The sequence below is a fragment of the Brachypodium distachyon genome, chromosome 1 (genome assembly GCF_000005505.3).
Source record: "Brachypodium distachyon strain Bd21 chromosome 1, Brachypodium_distachyon_v3.0, whole genome shotgun sequence".
In the NCBI taxonomy this organism is placed as follows: domain Eukaryota; kingdom Viridiplantae; phylum Streptophyta; class Magnoliopsida; order Poales; family Poaceae; genus Brachypodium; species Brachypodium distachyon.
In genome coordinates, this window is record NC_016131.3 from 63,483,462 (window position 1) to 63,507,072 (window position 23,611).

General features: G+C 44.1%; 4 protein-coding genes across 12 annotated transcripts; 3 read left to right on the forward strand and 1 right to left on the reverse strand.

Annotated features, from left to right (window-relative positions):
- Positions 1–265: 265 nt before the first annotated feature.
- Positions 266–4,968, forward strand: LOC100846847 (transcription factor TGA2.2). 3 transcript variants are annotated; one of them, XM_010230393.2, is made up of 10 exons: positions 267–486; positions 1,020–1,193; positions 1,404–1,513; positions 2,194–2,277; positions 2,459–2,518; positions 3,197–3,274; positions 3,352–3,403; positions 3,551–3,822; positions 3,963–4,208; positions 4,412–4,968. In XM_010230393.2, the coding sequence occupies exons 4-10, from the start codon at positions 2,194–2,196 to the stop codon at positions 4,556–4,558; spliced, it is 939 nt and encodes a 312-aa protein (XP_010228695.1). In that variant the 5' UTR covers positions 267–486; positions 1,020–1,193; positions 1,404–1,513; the 3' UTR covers positions 4,559–4,968. The 3 variants fall into 3 exon arrangements, with proteins under 3 accessions (XP_003558037.1, XP_010228695.1, XP_010228694.1); XM_003557989.3 differs by lacking the exon at positions 1,404–1,513 and having other exon boundaries at positions 266–486; XM_010230392.3 differs by lacking the exons at positions 267–486; positions 1,404–1,513 and having other exon boundaries at positions 1,053–1,193; positions 2,186–2,277.
- A 1,352-nt stretch (positions 4,969–6,320) lies between these two features.
- Positions 6,321–11,172, forward strand: LOC100821040 (glucose-6-phosphate 1-dehydrogenase 4, chloroplastic). The gene is made up of 12 exons (XM_003557991.4): positions 6,321–6,630; positions 7,203–7,410; positions 7,682–7,947; positions 8,238–8,332; positions 8,444–8,558; positions 8,672–8,877; positions 9,201–9,309; positions 9,389–9,429; positions 9,772–9,892; positions 9,994–10,190; positions 10,534–10,734; positions 10,809–11,172. Exons 1-12 carry the CDS (start codon positions 6,550–6,552, stop codon positions 11,047–11,049), a joined length of 1,881 nt encoding a protein of 626 aa, XP_003558039.1. The 5' UTR covers positions 6,321–6,549; the 3' UTR covers positions 11,050–11,172.
- LOC100821744 (pentatricopeptide repeat-containing protein At1g56690, mitochondrial) lies at positions 11,040–17,900 on the reverse strand. 7 transcript variants are annotated; one of them, XM_024457560.1, is made up of 7 exons: positions 15,672–17,900; positions 15,340–15,491; positions 15,182–15,257; positions 14,801–14,946; positions 14,662–14,704; positions 13,550–13,839; positions 12,949–13,348 (listed from the first exon to the last, which is right to left on the reverse strand). In XM_024457560.1, exon 1 carries the CDS (start codon positions 17,850–17,852, stop codon positions 15,732–15,734), a length of 2,121 nt encoding a protein of 706 aa, XP_024313328.1. In that variant the 5' UTR covers positions 17,853–17,900; the 3' UTR covers positions 12,949–13,348; positions 13,550–13,839; positions 14,662–14,704; positions 14,801–14,946; positions 15,182–15,257; positions 15,340–15,491; positions 15,672–15,731. The 7 variants fall into 7 exon arrangements, with proteins under 7 accessions (XP_024313326.1, XP_024313328.1, XP_024313327.1 ...); XM_024457559.1 differs by having other exon boundaries at positions 13,550–13,905; XM_024457557.1 differs by having other exon boundaries at positions 14,662–14,946.
- Positions 17,901–19,151: 1,251 nt separating this feature from the next.
- On the forward strand, positions 19,152–21,666 carry LOC104582373 (autophagy-related protein 18a). The gene is made up of 4 exons (XM_024457705.1): positions 19,152–19,953; positions 20,721–20,898; positions 21,102–21,228; positions 21,351–21,666. The coding sequence occupies exons 1-4, from the start codon at positions 19,174–19,176 to the stop codon at positions 21,430–21,432; spliced, it is 1,167 nt and encodes a 388-aa protein (XP_024313473.1). The 5' UTR covers positions 19,152–19,173; the 3' UTR covers positions 21,433–21,666.
- The last annotated feature ends 1,945 nt before the right edge of the window (positions 21,667–23,611 follow it).

A 23,611-nucleotide genomic window follows, 5' to 3' on the forward strand; every position in this document is an offset into this window, starting at 1 on the left:
CGATCAGCCGAACCATATCATTTGTGACGTGCAACTGATTTGGGCGCACTTATTAAAAAAAATTCCCTGGGAGAAACAGAGAAATCCACGTCAGAGCCGTGATGGAACGGCCCAGGTGCCATGAAAAGCCAAACGCTGAAACGCCAACTTCCCCCACGCTTCTCACCAAACCCCACTGCTGCATGGGCCCCGACCCCACCCTGTCAGCCACCGAGTTTCTCAACCCTTTGACTAGAAGCGCACGCCCTCTCTCCTATCGTCGCCTCTCTCTCTCTGTCTCTCTCCCTTCTGACCAACCCGGCCGCCCCCCATTTCTCCTCCTCTTCGGTCTCCTCTCTCTCTGCGCTGCCGTCCCGACCCCGCCTTCTGCCCCTCCGCTTAACGCGGCGCCGGCCGCCGGCCGGTCTCCTCCAAATCCGTACAACTCGCGAGCTCTGCTTCCCCTTCCAGCACCTCCCCACCCTGCCGCAGACGCCTGCTGTCGTGGTAAGCCCTAGTCCCGTTCTCTCTCCCTCTCTCTCTTCCCCTGATTACTCGGCACCCTGTCCGATTTCATATAATTGTCGCGTGCGTGCGGTTGGTTGGTGCTCGTATGTGCTTGCGGTCGTGTTGGATATGGCTGTTGATTTAATTCTTAGGTCTGTGCTGGCTGCTTTGCTTTCTGTAGAAGGAAGCTCTGCCGGCAGCCGGCTAGGGGTCTGAGCTGTGGGTGAGGTAGGCCTAAGCTTAGTTATTGACGCTAGAGCTGGGGAAAATCTGTACTTGGCGCTTTGCCTTAAATTCTCCCTCCCCCTGCTGGTGTCCTGCTGTACTTGTTTACTTTTGGAATTAGTTGCTACTACTATAAGGGAAGGTACGCTTAGTCGACCTCGAATTTCCATAGTGGGCACTATCCATTGTGCGATCTTTGCAGATCCGGTGCGTACAGCTGATCTGAATGTTAGTTTTGTCACTCCCGAACTGCTTTTTACGGTGCTAATATGCCTGGATTATCTGTTTCACTTTCTTGTGGTGGATAGGCTCTGGCCCCTGAGTGATCTGACACCCACTGGCGGCCTTACCTCCCTGCTTCAAGTGAAGGGACAACAATTTGTTGTCCCGCTGCTTTGAGCTGGAAACAAACAGGCATGGCTGATGCTAGTTCGAGGACTGACAATTCGATAGTTGTGGACACGGACGACAAGAATCAAAGGGTAAACCCTCTTATCCATTGTACATCATGTACCTGGCTGATGCTAGTTCAGGTAGATTATTGGAAATAGCATATGTAATGTGTCTAAGCTGAATTGCTGAATAATAGGAGGTAAATAATGTCACTCCATTCTGTGAAGCACTGTTAACTGGGATGGTATTGATGCCAGTACTTGATGCTTCTTTTGTCATGTCCATGTTACCATCTGCAGATCATTGTACGCATTGCTCCAGTGCCAAAAGAAACAACACACTTCTTAAATTAGATATCAACTTGCAAAAGTCAACAGGACTACTGCTGCTGCACTATAAGTTTCATCAGGTGGGAAGTACAAATATTCAGTGTGGCGTGCATTAAAAACGTGAAATGTGTGAATCACTTGGATGCTATTACTCTGAAATTCTTGACAAATAAAAGCGCAGTTTAATGACTTGATTAACACCTCCTGGAGGTAGCACATACTCTACATCCATACAGAAGAAGAACAACACATGCAAATATGGTTATTTCTTATTTTCTCCCCCTCTTTCTCCATTTCTACTGTTTATCTTTATGATACAGTATTGAAATTTGGTCACAGGATAGTTGCATATCCCTGTTCCGACATGCAAGTTTTCTCATGTTTTCAAAACATAACTGACTACGCACATCCGTTACACTTCTAATATGACTCATGCCAAGTTATTCATTTCTAATGTATCTAAGAAGACTTGCTTTGTGAACTTTGTAGGTACTAGGTGCTAGTACATCACATATAATCTTTCCTCTAGTTGTTACCACATTCTTTAAGATGAGTGGACATGCTATAAAATTAACTCTGTAAAAGGCCTAATTTCTCAGTTTTTTGCCGAAATGCCTGTCAAATTCTGGTGTCAGTTGAAACTCATCCGAAAATGTCAATTCATCTTCTGTTTAATGTTGTATGGCAACTTCTAGTCCTACACATATATAGGGCAATATGCAAGCTGTGGTTTCTAATTTTTTTAAACCAAGTTATGCAGATGGAAAACGGACAAAATGGAGCAATGGTGCCTTCTAATTCATCTGATCCGTCGGACAGGTCCGACAGGCCTATGGACCAAAAGGTGCTATTTTATATCTTTATTTTAGAATGTCAACTATCCTTTTTAAGGTGCTATTTTATCTCCTTTTATTTTAGAATGTCAGTTTTCCTTTTTAAGGTGCTATTTTATCTCCTATTTATTTTAGAATGTCAATTATCCTTTCATAATAATGGTATTGTACAATGCTATTGCTATTCCACAGGTGTTGCGGCGGCTTGCCCAAAATCGCGAGGCAGCACGGAAAAGTCGCCTGAGAAAAAAGGTGTTATAACCACACATGCATGCACATGTATTTTACTATACTAGTGTAGGTAAATGTGGGCTGTTACTTATTATATTATGGAACTATTAATGGACGATGGTGCAGTTAAGTGAAAATGTCGTGAATGAGCTAGTGGGTGGGTGGATGTATGATATGTCCTGTGTGCCAGCACTTCTGATACCACCAAATGTTCCTTATTTCTTGATATGTATCATGTATGTCAAATTACAAAAATGAATAAATAAATAATCAGAAGGTACCTTTGCTTCAAAACAATTAGTTGCTTGTTTCTTGGTTCATGTCTAACCTCGATATCTTACAGTCTATGTGCTCCCTCCTTTTCACAAAGGTTGGCGTACTTTGTTTCGTTAAGACAAGACTTTGACCAATGAAAACTCTATTGATATGTGTTTTTTCATACATGAAATTTATATAATGGATACGTCTTTAAAAGTTCTTGCTCATGATCATGGTTTCGTATCATATAACTTACATATTAACAGAGTAAATTCTTGGTCAAAGGCTTGTCTTAACGAAACCAAATACGCCAACCTTTGTGAAATGGAGGGAGTATAATATACCGATGCTGTAAATTGCATCTATCGATTTTTTTTTGCCTTCACTTTTGGTTCATTTATTTGTGAAGAGCCATCCTGATACTTATTCTTATTTTTCAAGGCATATGTGCAACAGCTAGAAAGCAGTAAGCTGAAACTTGCAAGCCTAGAGCAAGAGCTCCAGAAAGCTCGACAACAGGTAAGTATCTATTGACAGATGTTCGTACTGTACAGTCGATTTCCCGTTAAATTTGTTACTTTGATGTTGTATTTCAGGGGATATTCATTTCTAGCTCTGGAGATCAAACTCACGCTATGAGTGGAAATGGTAAGTTTTCTGGCTCTCTCTGTGTGCGCTCTAGTGCTTGCATGCTCATGCTCCACTACTCAATCATTGTCTAAAAGTTTGTAAAAATATGTTTAGTTGTTCCTGAGTGTTATGAGTACAACTGAAACAGTAAACTTGTTTCTGCAGGAGCAATGACCTTTGATTTAGAATATACTCGATGGCTAGAGGAGCAAAACAAGCAGATAAATGAGCTGAGGACTGCAGTAAATGCTCATGCAAGTGATAGTGATCTCCGTCTTATTGTAGATGGGATAATGGCACATTATGATGAGATATTCAAGCTGAAGGGTGCTGCTGCAAAGGCTGATGTTTTTCATATGCTTTCAGGCATGTGGAAAACACCTGCTGAAAGGTGTTTTTTGTGGCTTGGGGGTTTCCGCTCATCTGAGCTTCTAAAGGTGCATAAACTGTATGATGATTATATAAATAAACCTACTGCCTGGATACTTTTAAGTAGTAAAATGTCAGTTTTATTGTATGTTTCCGTGGATGCTTTAAAGATACAATTCTTCCTCACTTCTTTTTTGTAATTTTTCAGCTCCTTGTAAATCAGCTTGAGCCTCTAACGGAGCAGCAGTTGTTGGGGCTATCCAACCTCCAGCAGTCCTCGCAGCAGGCTGAGGATGCACTATCACAAGGAATGGAGGCATTGCAGCAATCCTTGGCAGAAACATTGGCTGGTTCTCTTGGTCCATCAGGATCTTCGGGAAACGTGGCAAACTACATGGGCCAAATGGCTATGGCCATGGGAAAACTTGGAACCCTTGAGAATTTTCTTCGTCAGGTATTTTGAACTTCTCTTACTATCTCTCGAATTTAGTAAACATGTTGTTTTGTTATTATTAGCTTTCAATATGGAAGGAATAATTGAAACTAATTTTGTTGATAAATTACTTAAAACTTCCAGTTTTTGTGCAACTTCTGAGCAAGCTGTGAAACTTTGGATGTTTGTGACCCTGAAGACTTTTTATTTTCTATTTGTGCTAGGCTGACAATCTACGGCAGCAAACTTTACATCAAATGCAAAGAATTCTGACAATACGGCAGGCTGCTCGAGCTCTCCTTGCAATACATGACTACTTTTCGCGTTTGCGTGCCCTGAGTTCTCTCTGGCTTGCTAGGCCACGGGAGTAAATATTGTACACCACCTTTGACGCTTCGTGAGCTGGTCTGGGAACGTGGGGCAAATTGCGATGCATTTGCGGAAGTTTGGTGGTTCAGTTCCCTCTGGAAATATATATTGGCACCTTCCGGTCTCATATTGTACTTCGATGTTGTACAAGTAGGATTAAAGGTTGTAACTGTAAGTTATCATGAATTTATAATTGGCAGATTGTGCAATTGTATTAGTTATAATTGGCAGATTGTACAATTGTATTTAGGAATGAATAAAGGAGTAGATAATAGTTGTGTCTTGTGTTTGAGTGGTCTATCAATGTTCTTTTTTATATAGAAACACCACAAGACACATAGGATGTCAAATGTAAGGTTTGATACCGGTTGGCGTAGAGGTACAACCACATCATCAAGCATCCAATTGAACCTATGCTTGGTTCTCTAGTGGTCTATCGACTATCAATATCTGTCTTCAATCACAGAAGTAATTCAGACCTTCACTAACGAGAACAAACCGAGAACTATTTCCCAAATACAAAAAAACATGTAAACGAGTCTTTAAAGGTTTGTAAATTTTCATGGAGAAAACAGATCTGATTCTAAGTAAAAAAGAAACAAGTTTTTAGAGGAACTACGGCGGGCATAAGCCCACTCGCACCATTTTAGTTAAGGGGGTGTCTATTTTCCAGTAGACTTAGAAATAGTTATTTCTCAGTCGACGATCATAGCCATCCAATTAAATTTTTCTCATCATTTTATACTTATATGAATCTTGCATGAATCTCAGTGATTGGATTGGATGGTTGTTAACGTCGACTTAGAAATAGTTATTTCTCAGTCGTCTTAGAAATAGCAAAACCGTTTAGTTAAATAAAAAAATTGTGATACGACGAGTACAATGTCGTTATTTGCCAAAAGAAATACGACAGAGAAGAACCTAGACCGTCGAAACATGCCAACAACGATCTGAGTGCACAAAGAGCATCGACAATGCAATCGAAGGGTGTTGTCGAGCCCACCCCTGACACTGAGTCGTCGATTACTTAGCCGAGGCCGCCTCACGCCACCTTCGTAGCCGGCATATTCGAAGAGCCATGTGCCACCGAGACCATCCGTGACGAATATGTGCCGCTGATGTAGTCGAAGGATGACTCAAAACCGAGAGCATACCTCCACACCTTGTGCCGTCGGCCAAGCAGAAAGGACACACACGATCGAGAATTCAACACAACACATATGTGCCTCCGCTGAAGACGAATAGCATCACATACCGCTGCCACACAAAAGGAAAATAAACACACTCTAGCATCAGGCACGGACAGATAAACTAGGCCACACAAGACACAAGAAGAGACACCCCCAACCTCCCACAAACCTAACACAAAACACTATACCTTAGACAAAGTACGTTACCAGATGCCACCAAGAGTCATGGTATCCCAAGGAGGAAAGCGACATTAGAACTCAAAAAGAAACAAGTCTTTTACTCGAAAAAAAAGGGAAGATGTCTTTAGGGGCTTGTAAAAAAAGAAATTTTTCTTAGGGTGTAAAAACATGTAATTCTCTTTTATACTTCTAAACATTTACCTGTGATAGTTTTTGTAAACTCTATAAAATTTACTGTTTTTGGTTTGAGATTGGTAACCACGCTTGCCGCGCGGTTTACGAATTTATTGTTTAACCCAAGCGCATGCTTTACAAAGCCATTTTGTCTCTCTCGCACTTTATCGGTTGGGCCTTTTAGCTGTACCTGTACGCCAAAATGTCCCCAGTGCAACAGTTCAATAGCAACGGGAGCGAAAGCTCCAGCAGAGTACAGAGCGTCGCTATCCGCTCTCCCCTTCCCCGTGATTATCCATTGAAAGTTGAACCTGATGACACGTACGGGTAGCTAGTGTTTTGTAGTCTATCAGTCCGGGTCTTTCACGATCTTGGCACCGGCCACCGCCGTGAGACTAAAAAAAGCGGGGAGGCACCGCCGGACCAAGCAAGAGGCACCAAGAAAGGTTATGGCGGGCCTCGCCATGTCGGCTTTAGCAGCTCCAGCACCGCTCTTCCAATCCTCGTTGGCGGCTGCGCGCTTCAGCCCGGTGAGTACTCGACTGCCCGTGCTTGGTGGCGGTGGAAGGTCTGCTTTTGATTTCCTTCCACCTATGAGGCAGGCGCTACCTGCTCGATGAAATGCCTTCACTGGGTTGTTAACTTGGTATACTGGTGGTTGTGGCCATGGCTGTGCTAGGGATGGAAACGGCACATCCGCGAAGCCCGCTAAACTGGGGTAGCCTGTACGAAAAATGCACTAATTGCATCAAACCAAATCGAGACTTGATTTGCCCGATTCACCCAAGGACACGGACTGCCGTGCTGTGCCGCTTGCACGGTTGCACCCCTAGGATGGGTGGAACCGTGGAAGGGCCAGTGCTCCTATGTGCTATCAGGATGCTTGATGAAATGCCTGTGTGAGGCTGTAATTCCTGTGGCCATTTCTGGCGCCTAGGAAGAGTCAGGCAACTCGACGAAGTACATTCTCGTACCATATTGTCTACCGGTTGATGCTATGCATAGCATTTTTATTGTTTCACGACTGCTTTGACTACTTTCAGTAGTAGAAATGGACGCATTCATGTGCTGAACAACTGCTGCTTGATGATTCTGTACATAGGTTGCAGGACCTGCCGTCAGTTTTAGAACGCAAGCTTGTGGATTGAGATGTTGGATTGCTGCCAAGCTGAAGCTCCATAAGGCCTTGAAAAGGCACGGATGGCAAGTTCATAGAAAGCTGGAAGTTAGAGGGGATGGTAAAATTCCTGATTGCTTGGAGGTTGCGTCCCTGACTAAAAAGACAACTGGGAATGCACAAGCTGCTGATGGTTGGTATTTGGAGATCACTTGTATTTTCTTACTTTGTATGTCTATCAAAATTATGTGATTATTGGCTTATGATTCCCACAGTTTTACTTGCGCATGGCACTAGTTTGCTTCATACCTCTGAAACTTGCATCTGATTTCATTATCAGTGAAATATGGTAGTCACTAGTTTTCTTCATATATTCTTACTGCTATCATCACAAACTTCTCTGGATATTGCTTCCATCAAGTTGCTTTCACATACACATAACATCATTGTTTCCCTTTATGTAGAATCTGGAGGTGAAACAACAAAAACAAGCTCTCCTACTTTGCATAGCTCAACTGATGAGAAAAATTCAATCCTTCTGGGAATGATAAATCAATGTGAAGCTGACCCTCCTCTACCAAAGGAAGATGTAATGTTTGATCACTTTGATGACCGACCGGAAAGTGCGCCATCTCTTTGCATTGCTGTAATCGGTGCTACCGGTGAACTGGCAAGAACTAAAGTCTTCCCAGCACTATTTGCTCTGTATTACAGTGGTTTTCTTCCTCAGGTATGAACATAACATATTATAAGTTCCGCTAGCCCTCAATTTTATCAAATTTTTTAGCACCAACTTTAGCAAACTAGCCTTGATCCCCAATCCTGTATTTATAATAAACCCACAGAATCAACAATTTCTATTTATGATTAGTTCCAGTGCAGACATATGTGGTGTTGCACTTGTGAATAACTGATGTAGAATAATCATATTTTAGAGTACTTCTGGAACTTTGGTTCCACTAACTTATATGTCAGCTTGTGACCGTTATCATGTCACAATTTAAATGTTTTATATTGCAGAATGTTGCTATATTTGGATATTCTAGGAAGGCATTAGCAGATGAGGATTTAAGATCCATGATTGAAGCCAATTTGACCTGTCGTGTTGATCACCAGTATGTTTCTTTTGTACAGCTTGTCAGACCTTGACTCCATACTTCATGTCAAAATATTATTTTAGGCAATTTCCATCTGATAATATTAATAATATTATTGTGTACATGCAGTGAAAACTGTGAGGACAAGTTAAATGAATTCCTTAAAAGGACATATTATATCGATGCAGGACATGATAACAAAGATGGGATGGTGAACTTAAATTCCAAAATGGCACAGATAGAGGTAAAATTTGAGAGTATATAACATTTTTTATGAAATACTGTTGGATCAAATTCACGTGTTATATTTGAGCCTGGAGTTCGTATGTTAACTTTAATTAACTTCTTGTTTCAAAGGGTACTCATGCATCAAACAGGATATTCTACCTTGCTGTTCCCCAAGAGGCACTTCTTGATGTTGCCTTGCCATTGGCTGACAGTGCCCAAACTATGCATGGCTGGAACAGGATAATTATCGAGAAACCATTTGGCTTCACTAGTTTGTCCTCGCAAAGGGTAACACAGTCTCTGCTGTCAAGATTTGAGGAGAAGCAAATTTACCGGTGACCATCTTGTACCCTTGCTGTATAGTTTCCTAGCATGGATGGCGTTAGTAGCTGTATAGTTTCCTTATTTGATTTCTGCTCTTCCTTGTTGTTTAGTAGGTTGGCTAGGCTTTGCTGTTTTCCTTTCCTTTGCTGTTCTTTGCCGTTTTCGGTGCATAATATCCATGTCATCTCAGTGCTTTCTTCTAATGAAAATGACTTGCTCTTAGGAGTGTATTCGAGAAAATCTTGTATCCTTTCAAGTGACAAGTATTGTCACTGTTTTTTTACTGCACCTTTTATTCCATTAATTCTTATTTCTAAATGTTTGTGTCACACAGAATTGATCATCTTTTGGGGAAGGATCTAATTGAAAATCTCACTGTCTTGAGATTTTCTAATTTGGTGTTTGAACCTTTGTGGAGTAGGACGTACATACGCAATGTGCAGGTACATATGAGACACGCTCATTTCACCAATGTTTTACTGTTTTAATACACAAACTGCTAATGTGCATGAATTGTTACAGGTCATTTTTTCCGAAGAAACAGCAACAGAAACACAAGGGAGGTCAGTTAAAACCAAGGCATTTCTCTGTGAAACAAAAACATCACCAAGTCATGGTCCTCATTGATGAAAGAATGTTCTCGCCTTTAGGTTACTTCATGATTAGGCACCATTTTTGAGCGCAGTCTAAATAATACTCCGTATATCATTTGGGTCATGCTGATTTTACAGAATAAGCAAAAGTCAATCTTTGTGAGTAGTCAATGTTAAAGAAAATGTAGCTGCTCCGTTTTTTTATCCTGGTTGTATGCTGCATAGGTTGGGTTTTAGTGAAAATTTAGTCATCTAGGGCTCCCATTTTACATTTATATTATCATTTAGTTCCACCACCATATGCCATTTCAGATACTTTGGAAATTATGGGATAATCCGGGACATAGTGCACAGTCACATTCTTCAAACAATAGCACTATTTGCTATGGAACCACCTGTAAGTCTTGATGGAGAGGACATCCGTGATGAAAAGGTAACTAGGTAAAGCACTATTTTTTTATATTGGGTAACTTATCATCCTAGAAGTTAAAAAATGCCAATACTAGATGATCACGAAATCTATATATTATGCAGGTGAAGGTGCTTAGATCAATTCGAAAAGTGGACTTTGAGGATGTCGTCCTTGGTCAACTCAAAGATACCTCTGAGGTTGACAGATATACGAAATCAATGACACCAACCTACTTTGCTGCTGCTATGTACATCGACAATGCACGCTGGGATGGAGTACCATTTCTGATCAAGACTGGTATGGGGCTTATGAAGAATAGGTACACTCTATGAGTTCCATCACTTTTACCATTAGATGCCTTGTTTATCTCTGATACTTAAAAAGTTATTCTCTGATTTCAGTCACCTCATTGCAGCCTTTTGCTATTATGAAATCAATCATCATAGCTTCCCTGAATCTTTAAGTTCTCCAAGGGTAGAAGTGCATAATGTTTCATATGCATAAGTATGCACTGCTTTATCAAATTGTTTTCAGTAGTCTATCTTCCTCTGAGCACGTTACTGAAAACTTTATGCAAAGCTTATCATTTAAGGAAAAACAAAATATCACCTGACTAATTGATCACGCATAACTGAAGATTCGTAATTGTTTATCTCCTTCAGAGCTGAGATTCGTATTCAATTTCGTCATGTCCCTGGCAATATCTACCGTGAACGTTTTGGGCATGACATAGATCTAGACACAAACGAGCTGGTTTTGCGTGATCTACCCGAAGAAGCCATTCTCTTGAAAGTCAATAATAAGGTCCCAGGACTTGGGCTCCAACTGGATGCTTCAGAGCTCAACCTGCTTTACAGGGATAGGTATGGAGGTCACTTGGATCATCTTGTGATCTATTCAAGAGAGCTGGTATAAAATCATAACAAGTGTTTTGTAGGTATGACGTTGAAGTTCCAGATTCGTATGAACATCTTCTTCTGGATGTCCTAGATGGCGACAACCATCTATTTATGCGCAGTGATGAATTGGCTGCTGCATGGAACGTATTGGCTCCAATAATCCATGAGATTGATCAGAACCGGGTGGCTCCTGAGCTCTACGAGGCTGGGGATAAAGGACCTATCAATGCTTACTATCTCGCTGCTAAGCATGGAGTCCGATGGGATGATGACTGGTGAGGGGATACTTGGCAGCAGCTGCTCAATATATGTGACATTATGTACAGCTCCTCATCTGTAGCAAAACTGTTCGATAAACTTGAATAAGTAATGAAGAAAAAAGTTCTTCCTGCTTTGAAGCAATGTTGATTCAGGCCCTTCGAGGTTGTATCACACCTATATCTAGCTTTTTGATAAATTGTATCGGACAACCATGTTGTGGTCACCTTCCTCCCATGCGTTTGTCGCCACCTCTTCTCCGAGCTCTGGGCGCTGTTCCTTTCATTTCCCCTTCTTAATCTGTTGGACGAGCTGGCCAGAGGCATCCCTGTAGGCGGTCGATGCGATGCGCTGCTTTGCATCCAACTGCGCGGTAAAAAAGAGAGAAGAAAGAGCAGTCCAGAATACAAGCAACAGATATTTACCATGGAGATTCGGCGATATTGCCGGTTAAGAGTTGCTAGGAGATTGAAGATGCGATTGGGCTCCAAAGAAGCCAATTCACGCAAGATGACATCACAACCTAATGCGATACACTCTGGGAGTGAGCTTCATTGTTTAAATCCTCTGCATTTCATTTAAGAAGCAAGCCTGGCTCATCTGATTATCAGGAGAAGCCGAAACCCCTGCGTCGCTCCTCGAATAGAGGAGTGCTTGGTCGCAGCAGGCATGACACGGCGGGCGCTGCGTCCAGACCAGGTTGCTCCCCGTGTCCAGGATGAGCTGCACAGGCTGTGCCGATGGCCAGGTGCACGGCGCAGCCAGGTACTCCGTGTCAGAGATGACGTCGTTTGGCATAAAAAAAGAGAAAAGAAAGCAGGTGCATGGCACGGGCCTGGCTGCGCGCTGCCATGCGGTGCAGCGGTTCATGGTTGGTGAGGCCGCGGCCGGCGTCGGCGTGGGTGGCGTGCAGCCACAGCCCACAGAGCTGCCGCATCGCAGTAAGAAATGGTCAGTGCAATCAACAACAGCAGCGGAAGTATTTTCTTCTGGAGCTGATTCATTGCTTCAACTCTTGCAGCATGGAAGGCAGTTAGGCAGCCACGTTTAGTCTGCAAGAAATTGATATCGACATAGAGTTTGACCTCTTTCACTGTACCTTCAAATGAGTATGAGCCCTCCATTTCAGTCAATCCAATGGATCAGAATGAATCGTACTCCAACACAGCTAGGAGGGACTACCACCTTAGAAACGAGAGGAGTACGTCGATTCAGGGGTAAAAAGGTAAGCTCCGATTTGAACACGACAAACTTAATTTAATTTGGATAAACATATCACTGCTTGCAGTTGGTAAGTTTCAAAAATCCCCCGACGCATCCCCAATCCTCTCCAGCATGCCCGTGCCAGAGACAAGGCCCCGACACAAGGTCGCGGCTGTAGCCTTTCCCGTGGTTTTTTTGGGGGGGGGGGGGCGTGTCCTCCGGAGCCGACCTCCTAATCTGCTGGTGGAGGGCGGGGGCACCGGCGGACGATTCACTAACGCGGACCTGCACAACGGTTTCTACTTCACCGACCTCGAGTTCCCCTCCCTCTCCGACGACTCCCCTGTCGTCTCTTCCACCGCCGGACTAAGGCAAGAAGGTCATTCCCGCCGAGCTGGAGCTCCTCGATCCCAAGCGCGCAAAGAGGTGAGGCCATCCTGAGCTCTTCCCACTTTATGGCGTTGTGTGAAGATTGATAGTTGTAAAGGCGATTTGCACCTATAGTTTGTGATGCTCTGCATCAGATGATGGAATGTAAGGCTGGTCCAATTAATGTTTTTGATGCCTTCGATGTCAACAAGAAGGGCCAGATAGTTAGTGCTGATGCTTCTCTTTGTTGTAAGGAATAAGACAACAACAATTGAACATCGCAGGAATCTCCTAATGAAGTGCTCATCGCAAGAGCCCTCGTTCATGGTTATCTGCTCAACCAATGCATTGAAAGTAATTTCTGTTCCATTTGGATCTTTGTATAACTTGTACAGTTCGAACACTCTCTCGCAATAAGACACTCATTGTGCAAGGATCTGGCGGACCAATTTGTTATTGCACAACAAGCTTTCACGTTGGAGATTCAATGCTACAGATGTCCATACAAGATGCCTCACATATCTTGGCGTTGCCTTCAGAAGGCCAGGAAGTCGCTGCTGCCCGAGCCTAGTACCTGGCAATTTATTGTGGGAGAGAGTGTCCGAACTGTAGAAGTTATACAAAGATCCAATTGGAACAGAAATTACTTTCAATGGACTGGTTGAGCAGATAACCATGAACAAGGGCTCTAGTGATGAGCACTTCATTAGGAGATTCCTGCAATGTTCAATTGTTGTTGTCTTATGCCCTACAACAAAGAGAAGCGTTATCACTAACTATCTGGCCCTTTTTGTTGACATCGAAGGCATCAAAAACATTAATTGGACCAGCCTTACATTACATCATATGATGCAGAGCATCACAAACTATAGTTGCAAATCGCCTTCACAACTATCAATCTTCACATGACGCATAAAATTGAACAAGGAAGAGCTCAAGATGGCCTCACCTCTTTGCGCGCTTAGGACCGAGGAGCTCCAGCTCGGCGGGAAAGGCCTTGGCGTAGTATGGCAGCGGAAGAGGCCACGAGGGAGCCATCGGAGAGGGAGGGGAACCCGAGGCCGGTGAAGCAGAAACTGCTGTGCAAGTCTGCATCGGTGACCCGAAATCGTCCGTCGATGCCACCGCTCTCCATCAACAGCGCCAACAGATTAGGAGGTCATCTCCGGCAAACATGGTCTCCCCAGCCCTCCACCCTAGCTGTGTTGGAGTACGGTTCATTCTCATCCATTGGATTGACTGAAATGGAGAGCTCATATTCATATGAAGGTACACTAAAAGAGCTCTTCAAGGTTTGCAGGCATGCTGAAAAATGAAGAAGTTGTATCTTGTTTGATTATTTTCTTCACCAAATCCAGATACACACACGTAGTTTATGTAGCAACTTGGTCTTCCACATGTGGTAGAAAGCGGTATTTACCATCTCAGTTTACCCATTGTTAAATGAAGGCAAAAAAACATATAACTTGTTTCTTACAAGCGCAACCAATGTTATCATTTTGTCAGCCGGCATAATTTTCAATCCAATGTACGGCCCGAAAAAGAAAAGGAATCAAGATATCTACAATGGAAAATAATATGATGAGGTTCGGAAGTGGGACAGAGGGAGTAGTAAATAGTAGTAAATAATAATAATAATAATAATAATAATAATAATAATAATAATAATAATAATAACGACGACAACAACAACAACAACAACAAAAATCAACTAAATGTTCCGTCGCTTGCAACAATCCAACAAACTAATGCTTTATTAAGTAATCAAAACTTCCTTATTTCTTTGAATTATTTCAAGTAAATGCTTTGTGGTTAGCATATTTGTGACAGTGATGGTTTTTTCAAACAATTTTTCAAATGGTAGTGATAACCTGACACTAACACGGTTATCAAAATTAGTTGTACTTCTAGTTTAATAAGTGAGGATTAGATTCTGAAGTGCTCCTAATTCGTGGAACTGTAGAAAACCAACTCATAAATGGGCAAGATGACAGAGAAACCTCTATTTGAAACTTTTCTTATATAAAAGAACCACAGGAAATCAGTAGCTGGTAGATTTACCTTGATGATCTATCCTTCCGTTGGCCAAGTAAATTACTGAAAGCTGATAAGGGATAACCAATCAAATCTAACGGCCATCTTTGACAATCAAATATCCACAACTCATACAAACAATCTGCATGGCGTGCACTTTACTAACCACTGCAGGCACATTCATGTGTTTTGTCATGCCATGACTGTCTTGATATTTCGTGTCTGCCAAATTTATCACCTTAAGCTCAAAATGCTGAATGAACTATTAGTATCCCACAGCTGCGCTTTCGAGCATCGTAGTGGATATTATATCTGCACAAGTGGAAGTTTAACGTGGACATTAATTGGTGTGCACATTCAAAGAACATACTCCCTCAGTCTAACAAAGGATGTCTCAACTTTGACTAAATTTGAATGTATCTATACACTAAATCATGTCTAGATACATCCAAATTTTGACAAACTTGAGACATCTTTTGTTGGACGGAGAGAGTATATACTGTTAGCCTGAAGTAGGGAACACGATAAATAGCATAGAACGACTAACTTTCACGTCAAACTTTCTTCTGGGGTTTGTAACCATTCAAAGAATAAAATGCTCCTGTTGTAAATCCAGTGATTCCCTGCACGAGAAAATATTTTGCAATTGAATTATTGTCTTTGTAAGAGGTGACTACCCAGTTTCTAATTCACCGTAACTCTGACCTCTAAGATGCGATGTGGCTTAGAGCAGCAATTTGCATGACACCATCAATGGTTTGCAAATATATCGAGGGAACAAGCTTGCCATATGCAGTTTTCTCATAATGGATGATGAACTTCATGTTCAGATGAAACCTGATTTCTGAATATGTTCCCTAAGAAGGCATTGAACTAGTTATACTAAAGCCTTCTACTGGTGATAAGGTATGAATTGCCAAATGAAATTATTATTGAGAAACCAAGGGTAACTTTCCTGAGACGCACAGTGGAAGCATCATAAAATGAGTTACGATTTGGCAAACAAAGGGTAACTGTACTCAGATACCGTGACTTACCAAATGGAAGGTTGAGAACTTGAGATGATGCAAACCAAGGAACCAACCTGGCCATTCACCTCACCAATAGTCCCTGCAAGAGCACAACCCATCTTTGAAATGATGGAATCTATTAGCATCCCTCAGTATGATTTCCCGAGAAGTTATCTTCGTGATTAACTTTATAGCAGAATGGCAATCACCACACACTCTAAGGTTCTTCATGACACGAATAGGCATTCCTGCTGGTACTTTCAAGAGTCCATATGCCACAGCCTGCCGCTCACTATGGTACCGTAAGCTCTGAGCTTTTTGCTCCTCGTCTACATCATGAAGCACGAAGCTTCCATCAGCTGAGTAACCAGATTCCATTAATAATCCATCTAGCTCCTCCAACATATTAAGGATAATAGCATGCTCTGGATGTGATAATACATCACCAGATGTGAACAGATGCACCATCTTGTTATATTCTATCCAACTACAGCCTGGTGATTTGTTCAAATTCCTTGAACTAATGAACTTCCGCATATCAGAAGCATCTTCCCACCTCCCGGTGGATGTATAAATGTGAGAGAGCAAGACATATGGTCCGGCACTACCAGGTTCTAGTTCCAACAGCTTCTTAGCAGCAACCTCAGCAATCTCAGCATTCTTGTGCATCCTGCAGGCACCCATCAGAGCTCCCCAGATAATAGCATCTGGTTCAACTGGCATGTTGTTTATCAAATCTAATGCTTCGTCTACAAGACCAGCTCGACCAAGCAAATCGACCATACAAGAATAATGTGCAGCTCCTAGTCGGATGGAAGAATTCATACCCATAGAATTAAAGATCTCCCTGCCTTCTTTAACTTTTCCTGTATAGCTACAGGCCGTGAGGACCCCTATATACGTAATTCCATCAGGTGCCATTCTCGCCAACCTCAGGTCATCAAATATGCCGAGTGCTTCCTCCCCCAACCCATGCTGAGCATAACCAGTGATCATGGAGTTCCACATCACGACATCTTTGGGCTCAAACATATTGAAGACCCTCTTGGCCTTATCCAAATTTCCACATTTTATGTACATGGTAATTAATGCTGACACGGCAAAGACATCCGTGTCAAAGGAGCATCTCAGCATTGCAGCATGTAACTCCCTCCCATAATCGGCAGTAGCTAGTGCCGCACACACCGTAAGGATGCTAATGAATGATGTGTAATTTGGACGGATACCTCGGCACAACATCTCACGGAACGTAGACAGTGCCTCCATCAAGAATTCGTTCTGCTCATACACTTTAATCATTGCACTCCATGTACCATCATCCCTCGCACACATTCTCTCAAACATTGCCTTGGCAGCATCGACCATCCCATGCTGCCCAAACCCAACCATCATCGCATTGCAGGCTGCCACAGGGTGATCTGGCATTGCATTAAACAGATCCTCAGCATCCTCGACATGGCCAGCCTGTATGTACCCGACTAACATTGCAGTCCATGACACCTCATTGCGATCAGGCATCACCTCAAAAAGCTTCCGTGCAAGGATAACCTTCCCGTTTTGAGCGTATCCAGATATCATGGCAGTCCATGACACAACATTTCTCTTTGGCATTTCATCAAACAGAGCACGCGCCTCGGTGATCCGTCCAGCCTGGCAGTACCCGGATAGCATGGCAGTTCGCGCAACAACATCCTTGTCAGGCATTTCATCGAACAACTTTCGGGCCTCGTTGACACGGCCGGCATCTAGAAAACCACCAAGCAGCACCGTGTATGTGACGTGGTTGCGCTCGGGCATCTGGTGGAACAGGCGGATGGCGTCGGCCAGCAAGCCGTGGCGCACGTACCCGCGCAGGAGGGAGGTGAAGGAGACGACCGAAGGGGGTAAGGGGATGGAGGCGAGCGCGGCGGCGGCATCGGGAAGGGTGTGACGGCGGAGGGAGAGGCCGGCGATAAGGGCATTGTAGGAGCCGAGGTCGCGGGAGGGCATGCGGTGGAATAGGCCGAGGGCGGCGTCCGGGAGGTGGTTACGAAAGTAGCCGGCGATGAGGGCGTTGTAGGAGGCGGTGGTGCGGAGTGGCATGGCATCGAAGGCCGCGCGGGCTCCCTCTATGTTCCCCGCGCGCACCAGCCAGGCTATGCGCGCGTTCGCGGCCACCACCGCCGGCGCCGTACTCGATGGCAAGAAGCGGACGGACGGGAGGCGCATGGCGAGCGGAGGTATCGTATGACAAACGAAGTCAGCGCTGACACAGACCTATTCCGATGGTTACTGAGTTAAAAAGGCACGGAGTACTGGAGTACTCACTGGTTTTAAGTCGTTCGTCGCACGTAAAAAGTGTTATTTCCACGTGTGATCGGGTGACATGACCAAACTAAAGTGTTATGGTCGTGTGTGATCGGGTGACATGGCCGTTTGGCCAACACCATGTAGGTCTAGACCCACACGTCAGTTTATCACGTCGATTGTTATCTATAAAAAAAAAGCCCAGCACCTTTCGTCCTTCCATTTCGAAACTTGACAATGTCTGCTCGCCACACGGGAAAGAGATTTTGCCGCCGAGATCCGCGACGAAACGACGAAGTCGGCGTTGAGGAGAGGCAGGCTCAATGGAGGCGGCATGACGAGAAGCTCGTACAGGCTGCGGAAGAGCACCATGACAGGTGACCTCTAGGCTGTGGGAGGCCCAAGTGACAATGTTTTTGGCTCCACGGTGTTGACGCAACTCCTTGGGACGAAACAAAAGGACCGGGGAATGGCTGGAACGATGACAAGAGTGGCGGCGGTGCTCCACCGAAGATGGAGAAGAAGGGTTCGGGGCAATGGATTCGGGCACGCTCGACCTCGAGGAGGGGCGTTGCGAACTCGGGACGGGGCAATGTGGCTTCTAGGCTCGGTGCAAGGGCGAGGAAGGCGCCTCCGCTGCCGCGGGACATTCATCACGGCGCTACTGGGTCGGATAGTGGGCCCATGTTTGCCAAAAATCAGCTTAGCGACTAACTTGGACTGTTTGGACTGGGATCAACAGTTTACACCAAACTGATGATTATGTGCAATGAAAAATCAGAGCAGTGTGCTTTCCCAACCTAAGCCAAAAATGATGTTTTTTTTCAATTTACTCATGCATTAGGATCAAACGTCGCCGGTGTCAGTAAACTCGGAATCTGAGGAGGCCCAGGCAGGGAGGAGAGATCGCGGAGAGAGCCAGAGAGGGCACTGGCAGAGATCAGAGAGACGCTGTCTCTGTGTGTGTGTAGGGGGGAAAGAAGATCGGATCGAGGGGAGAGAAAAGTGTCGCTGACTCGCTGCTCGTTGTTTTCGTGTTTTAACGGGGTTTTGTTCTTCCAAAACAAAATCGGGTTTTGTGTTTCTTCTACGCGATCTTGACAGTTGGAACAGTAATACAATCGGTTCCCGATTGTTTGGGGGCGTACGTAAACCTAGACCGGTCGGTAAACATCCCGGGATATATAGATCCATACATATACATCAGTGGAATCCGGAGAAAGCACTGCAATCGTTAACCGCCATGGCGTCGTCGGCGACTCCGACGACGAGGGCTCGACCCACGCCTCCCGTGCCGTCCCCCGTCGCCCACCTCTCCTTCAGCAGCGATTACTCCTGCTTCATCGTGGCCGGCGCATCCGCCGCGCACTGGCTCTGCTGCGACACCTTGGAGCCGCGCGGCCTCTACCAGGAGCGAGACCCCGCCGCGGCCACCATCGTGGCCGTGGCCGGCGACATGCTGAACCCCAAGGAGTCGAGGTGCGCAGTCGTGAGCCTCGACGCCGCGAAGACCAACTTCACCGTCAGGCGCTGGAAGCCGGGCCACATGAACTACCACTGGCGGTACGCGGAGGAGGAAGCGACTCTGCAGGCCGCGGAAGCCGAAGCCGTGCTGGCGGTGCGCGTCCACGGGGACAGGATCGTCCTCGTGTACCCCCGCCGGCTGGAAGTGCTCGGGTCCTCCTGGAGGGACGTCGACGGGCCCGTGCTTCTCCACCGGGTGGAGACCGGGGAAAATCCCCTCGGCCTGTGCGCCGTGTCGTCGTCGTCTTCGCAAGGCCAGGGATCAGGATCAGACGACTTGTTCGCGTATGCGTGCCCCGGCGAGAAGGTTGGGGAGGTGCGCGTTGAGCGTTGGGAGGCGGCGGCCGGGGCGTCGCCGGTGGCGGTGGCCATACGCGCGCACTCGTCCGAACTCAAGTGCGTGGCCATGTCCTGCGACGGGGGCCTCGTCGCCACCGCTAGCGTCAAGGGCACCGTCCTGCGCGTCTTCCGTGCCGCCGACGGCAAGCTGCTCCTGGAGGTACGTACGTAATTAATCACTCCGTTTCTAAATAGTTACTCTATATGTTTAGATTTGTCTCGAGTCAAATTTAGCACGATTTAACTAGGTTTATTTAGAAACATATCAATATCAACGATGCTGAATGAATTCAGCATGGTTGATATTTCCGTGACCAATGCAATGAACTAGTAATTTAGTGTTGTACACATCTTAGTATATTTTCCTACCCCCTCCGACAGAGGGAGGAGTATATAAAGCTGATTAAAATTAGAAAGGTTTGTAGTACCTAAAGAGATGGCCTTTAGGCCACAAAGGGTCGATCCTTTTAATTTTCTAAGAGAAATTCTGTTTTGTAACAAACATGCAAAAAATTGGACACCTTCAATTTGGGTCTTGTAGAATGTGCCAGAAATCTGTTTAAACATCGCCATGTAAAAACAATCTCAGTTTTGCTAGGACCCGGTCGTTCTCGGTCGACTATGTGAGCTGTCAAATCAATTTTGAGATTTGCACAACTATTTTATATTTTCGTTCGTGTTTTTATGTAGATGGATGGCCAATATCATTGACGGAGAAATTGTTATTCTTGGTTGGTCGATTGTACCGTAGTCGTACCCAAACAATCCATAATCTAGGGAAACCTGATGTTTTGTTTGAACTCATGGGTGTGAATTTGAGTTCAAGTTTCAACCACGTTGACTTTCGCTCGTATTGCGGCAATATCGCTATTGTATATCTACTTAGAATGAGTAAATATGCTTTATCTCATGTTCATCTCCATGTAGGTGAGGAGAGGCTCAGACAGTGCAGACATCCACTGCATTGCCTTCTCGCCGGACTCCAAATGGTTGGCCGTCTCCAGCGACAAGGCAACCATGCACGTCTTTAGCGTCGTCGATGTTGATTCTCCTGCAGAGGCCAATGCCAACAAGAGGTCATCGCTGTCGTTCCTCGGCCTCGGAGGTATATAATTCTAGTCTACTCTTATGTGTTCAGACATCTGAACTCACAGCTTACAAGAATTGATGGAAATTTGCGTGTCTTCAGGTTTAGCATGAAGTTTTTTTTTCTGTTAATTGTTGTTGCACATTTTGATGAATGTATGAAGAACTGAACTCATAGTTGCTGGTTTACATCACGGATAACATAGCATACAAATTGTGTAGGCTCTGCGTTGGGATATTTTCTTTCAGAATGGTCCTTTGCTCAGTTCCGCGTCGAGGAAGGCAGGAAGTATTTGGTGGCGTTCGGTAAGCAACTGTGCACAGTTCACATCATCGGCATGGACGGAAGGTTGGCCAAATATATATACTCGATTTGTTCTCGACATTTGACGCTATTTGCTTAAGATTGAAGTTTGGGCTCTCTGCCCTTAAACGTTCTTCTTCTTAAAGTTTGTGACCTATGGTGTGCAGTTTCTACCGGTGCCAATTCAACCCAGAGAAAGGAGGCCAAATGGAGCGGCTGGAGTTCAGAAACTTCATAAATCCACAATAATGAGGTGGCGAGAAAAAGTTGCACACTATCTTCTAAACGGAGGGGATTGGAAAGAAAATTGAACTGTAATCTCAGCATTACTATTTGATCTCTTCTACGTAGGAGAGAAAAACAACATGTGGACAACTGAATAGTAAACAAACTTTTCTATGCATGATTCCAAAATGATTATGAGATTTATTTTTAGGTAATGTAATTTTTCTCACATATGTGCTCTGCGTGCGTCCGCTAGTAGTCCCAAGCAATACACGTCAGACTAGCTACAAGGTGTTCTCTGCGTATTAAATGTATTATGTGTTTTGTTCATGATATCTCCTATTCTCAAGATAATTTTGATTTTTCTTTCTTTTTTTTGCCTCCATCTCCCCCTTGCCTCCATCTCCCCCGCAACGCAAGCGAAGCGAGGTTCATCGGTACCGATCTTTCTGCATCCATTTCCATCTTTCTGCCTCCATCTCCCCCGCAACGTAGGTTCTTTCTTCTTTTTGCCGCCACCACAGAGGTATGGCGAATTCTTATAACGGACATATAACTTTGAAGATTTATTTTATGATTGAAAAAATGTATTTAATGTGTTTGGTTTGTATTTTTTTAATAATTCTTTATAACATCTTGTTTTTAAAATTTCATATTTTAATAGGTTTCATGCAAATACAAGTCGCATCGCATATAAGTATGAACTGTCAAATGTGTAATAATCTCGGTGCTATGTATCTTTCTAATAATCTAATGTTTCACGTAAAGATAAAACACATGTAGGTGGATATATTATCAAGTTAGGTCTTTATAAGTGTAAATATATATTTATATTTTTTTGCTTCTAGAAGCATCTCATTTTTACATACTTAACAAAATAGATATTCAGGTTTGCTATACCCTAAGTCGCATGATTTTTTGTTAGGGATAAGTTGATTATGCAGCCGTTGGATCTAGATTGTGCTATAAGATTCAGAACGGAAGAGAAGGGAGTGGCTTAGATACTATCAACTGACAATTAATCTTTTGTTTAAAAAAATCAGGCACATATGGACACACCCATGGATATCTGGCATAACAAACGGAGTAATTTCAAGGAACCACGGTTTTTCGGCAGTCGTCTCACCGAGTTCCAGTTTTTGCTAATTTGCGTTGGAAACGACGTCGTAAAGAAATCAAAGAAAAAACATTTCATGAGCCGTGGTTGAAAATATACAAAGTTTACAAACGAATAATAAATTGTAGTCATAGAGGAGTTGAAGAAAACCCTTATGAGACATGGTTAAAAGAATAAGTAAATAGACAAGAATTTCAAATGAAAAATATACTTTTTTTGTTGACAACAAAACCAATTTTTTTGGTTAAAAGAATAAGTAAATAGACAAGATTTTTAAATGAAAAATATACTTTTTTTTGCTGACAACAAAATACAATTTTTTTACGTCACATGAACTATTAAACTACTTTTTCATCATGGGTGGGTCTAGAGTTGGAGCTCATTTATCTCTCAATTTTTGTTTGCTTGGCAACCTTCCCTCCCCTGGCCCAACCCCGTCGCTCGTCTTCCTCCTCGAGTGAGCGCCGCCACCCCCTCCCTACTCATCCCGCTGCCGAGCTCCACAGCCCCCTCGCTCCGTCGCTCGTCTTCCTCCTCACGCGAGTGATTCAGCCCCATCGCTCCGTCGTTCGTCTTCCTCTTCGCACGAGCGCCTCCACCGCAGGTATCTATCTCACCTTCAATTCTCTCGTTCCCGACCGTTTCTCCTCCCATCACCCCATGAACAGATCTGGCCCTTTAGCTCTCCGTTTCATCTGCTCCACCCTAGACTTCAACCCGCTGGTACTCTGGTTGTTACTAAAAAGACGAGGGGTAGAAAATTTCATCTATAGTAACCACTTCTCCGACAACCATTTCTTTGGTCTGTTACTAAGACTAGTACACGTGAGATAGAGTCTGTCACTCTGAGGGCTGATTGATCTATTAATTGGAGTGGAGCCCGCTGAATTGTTTTTCTTGGCAACGGACGCAGCTCCAATAGGGTTTAATTTATGCAGTTCAATAGGATTTGCATTGAATTTGGACCTGCAGGATCAACCAATGGTGGAGTCTTCGGACATTTTGTCTTTGAAAACTGCTCCCAAACCTCCCACCAGGTTGTAGGCAGGGAACTGCTGCCACCTCATTCATCGGAGCCTAATCCAA

Coding starts and splice junctions, on each gene's coding strand:
- LOC100821040 (XM_003557991.4), top strand. CDS start 6,550: ATGGCGGGCCTCGCCATGTCGGCTTTAGCAGCTCCAGCACCGCTCTTC. Junction 7,948..8,237: donor ACAGTGGTTTTCTTCCTCAG/GTATGAACATAA, acceptor TTTATATTGCAG/AATGTTGCTATATTTGGATA. Junction 10,735..10,808: donor AACCTGCTTTACAGGGATAG/GTATGGAGGTCA, acceptor AGTGTTTTGTAG/GTATGACGTTGAAGTTCCAG.
- LOC104582373 (XM_024457705.1), top strand. CDS start 19,174: ATGGCGTCGTCGGCGACTCCGACGACGAGGGCTCGACCCACGCCTCCC. Junction 19,954..20,720: donor ACGGCAAGCTGCTCCTGGAG/GTACGTACGTAA, acceptor ATCTCCATGTAG/GTGAGGAGAGGCTCAGACAG. Junction 20,899..21,101: donor GTCGTTCCTCGGCCTCGGAG/GTATATAATTCT, acceptor CAAATTGTGTAG/GCTCTGCGTTGGGATATTTT.
- LOC100846847 (XM_003557989.3), top strand. CDS start 1,128: ATGGCTGATGCTAGTTCGAGGACTGACAATTCGATAGTTGTGGACACG. Junction 2,278..2,458: donor ACAGGCCTATGGACCAAAAG/GTGCTATTTTAT, acceptor GCTATTCCACAG/GTGTTGCGGCGGCTTGCCCA. Junction 3,823..3,962: donor GCTCATCTGAGCTTCTAAAG/GTGCATAAACTG, acceptor GTAATTTTTCAG/CTCCTTGTAAATCAGCTTGA.
- LOC100821744 (XM_024457558.1), bottom strand. CDS start 17,852: ATGCGCCTCCCGTCCGTCCGCTTCTTGCCATCGAGTACGGCGCCGGCG.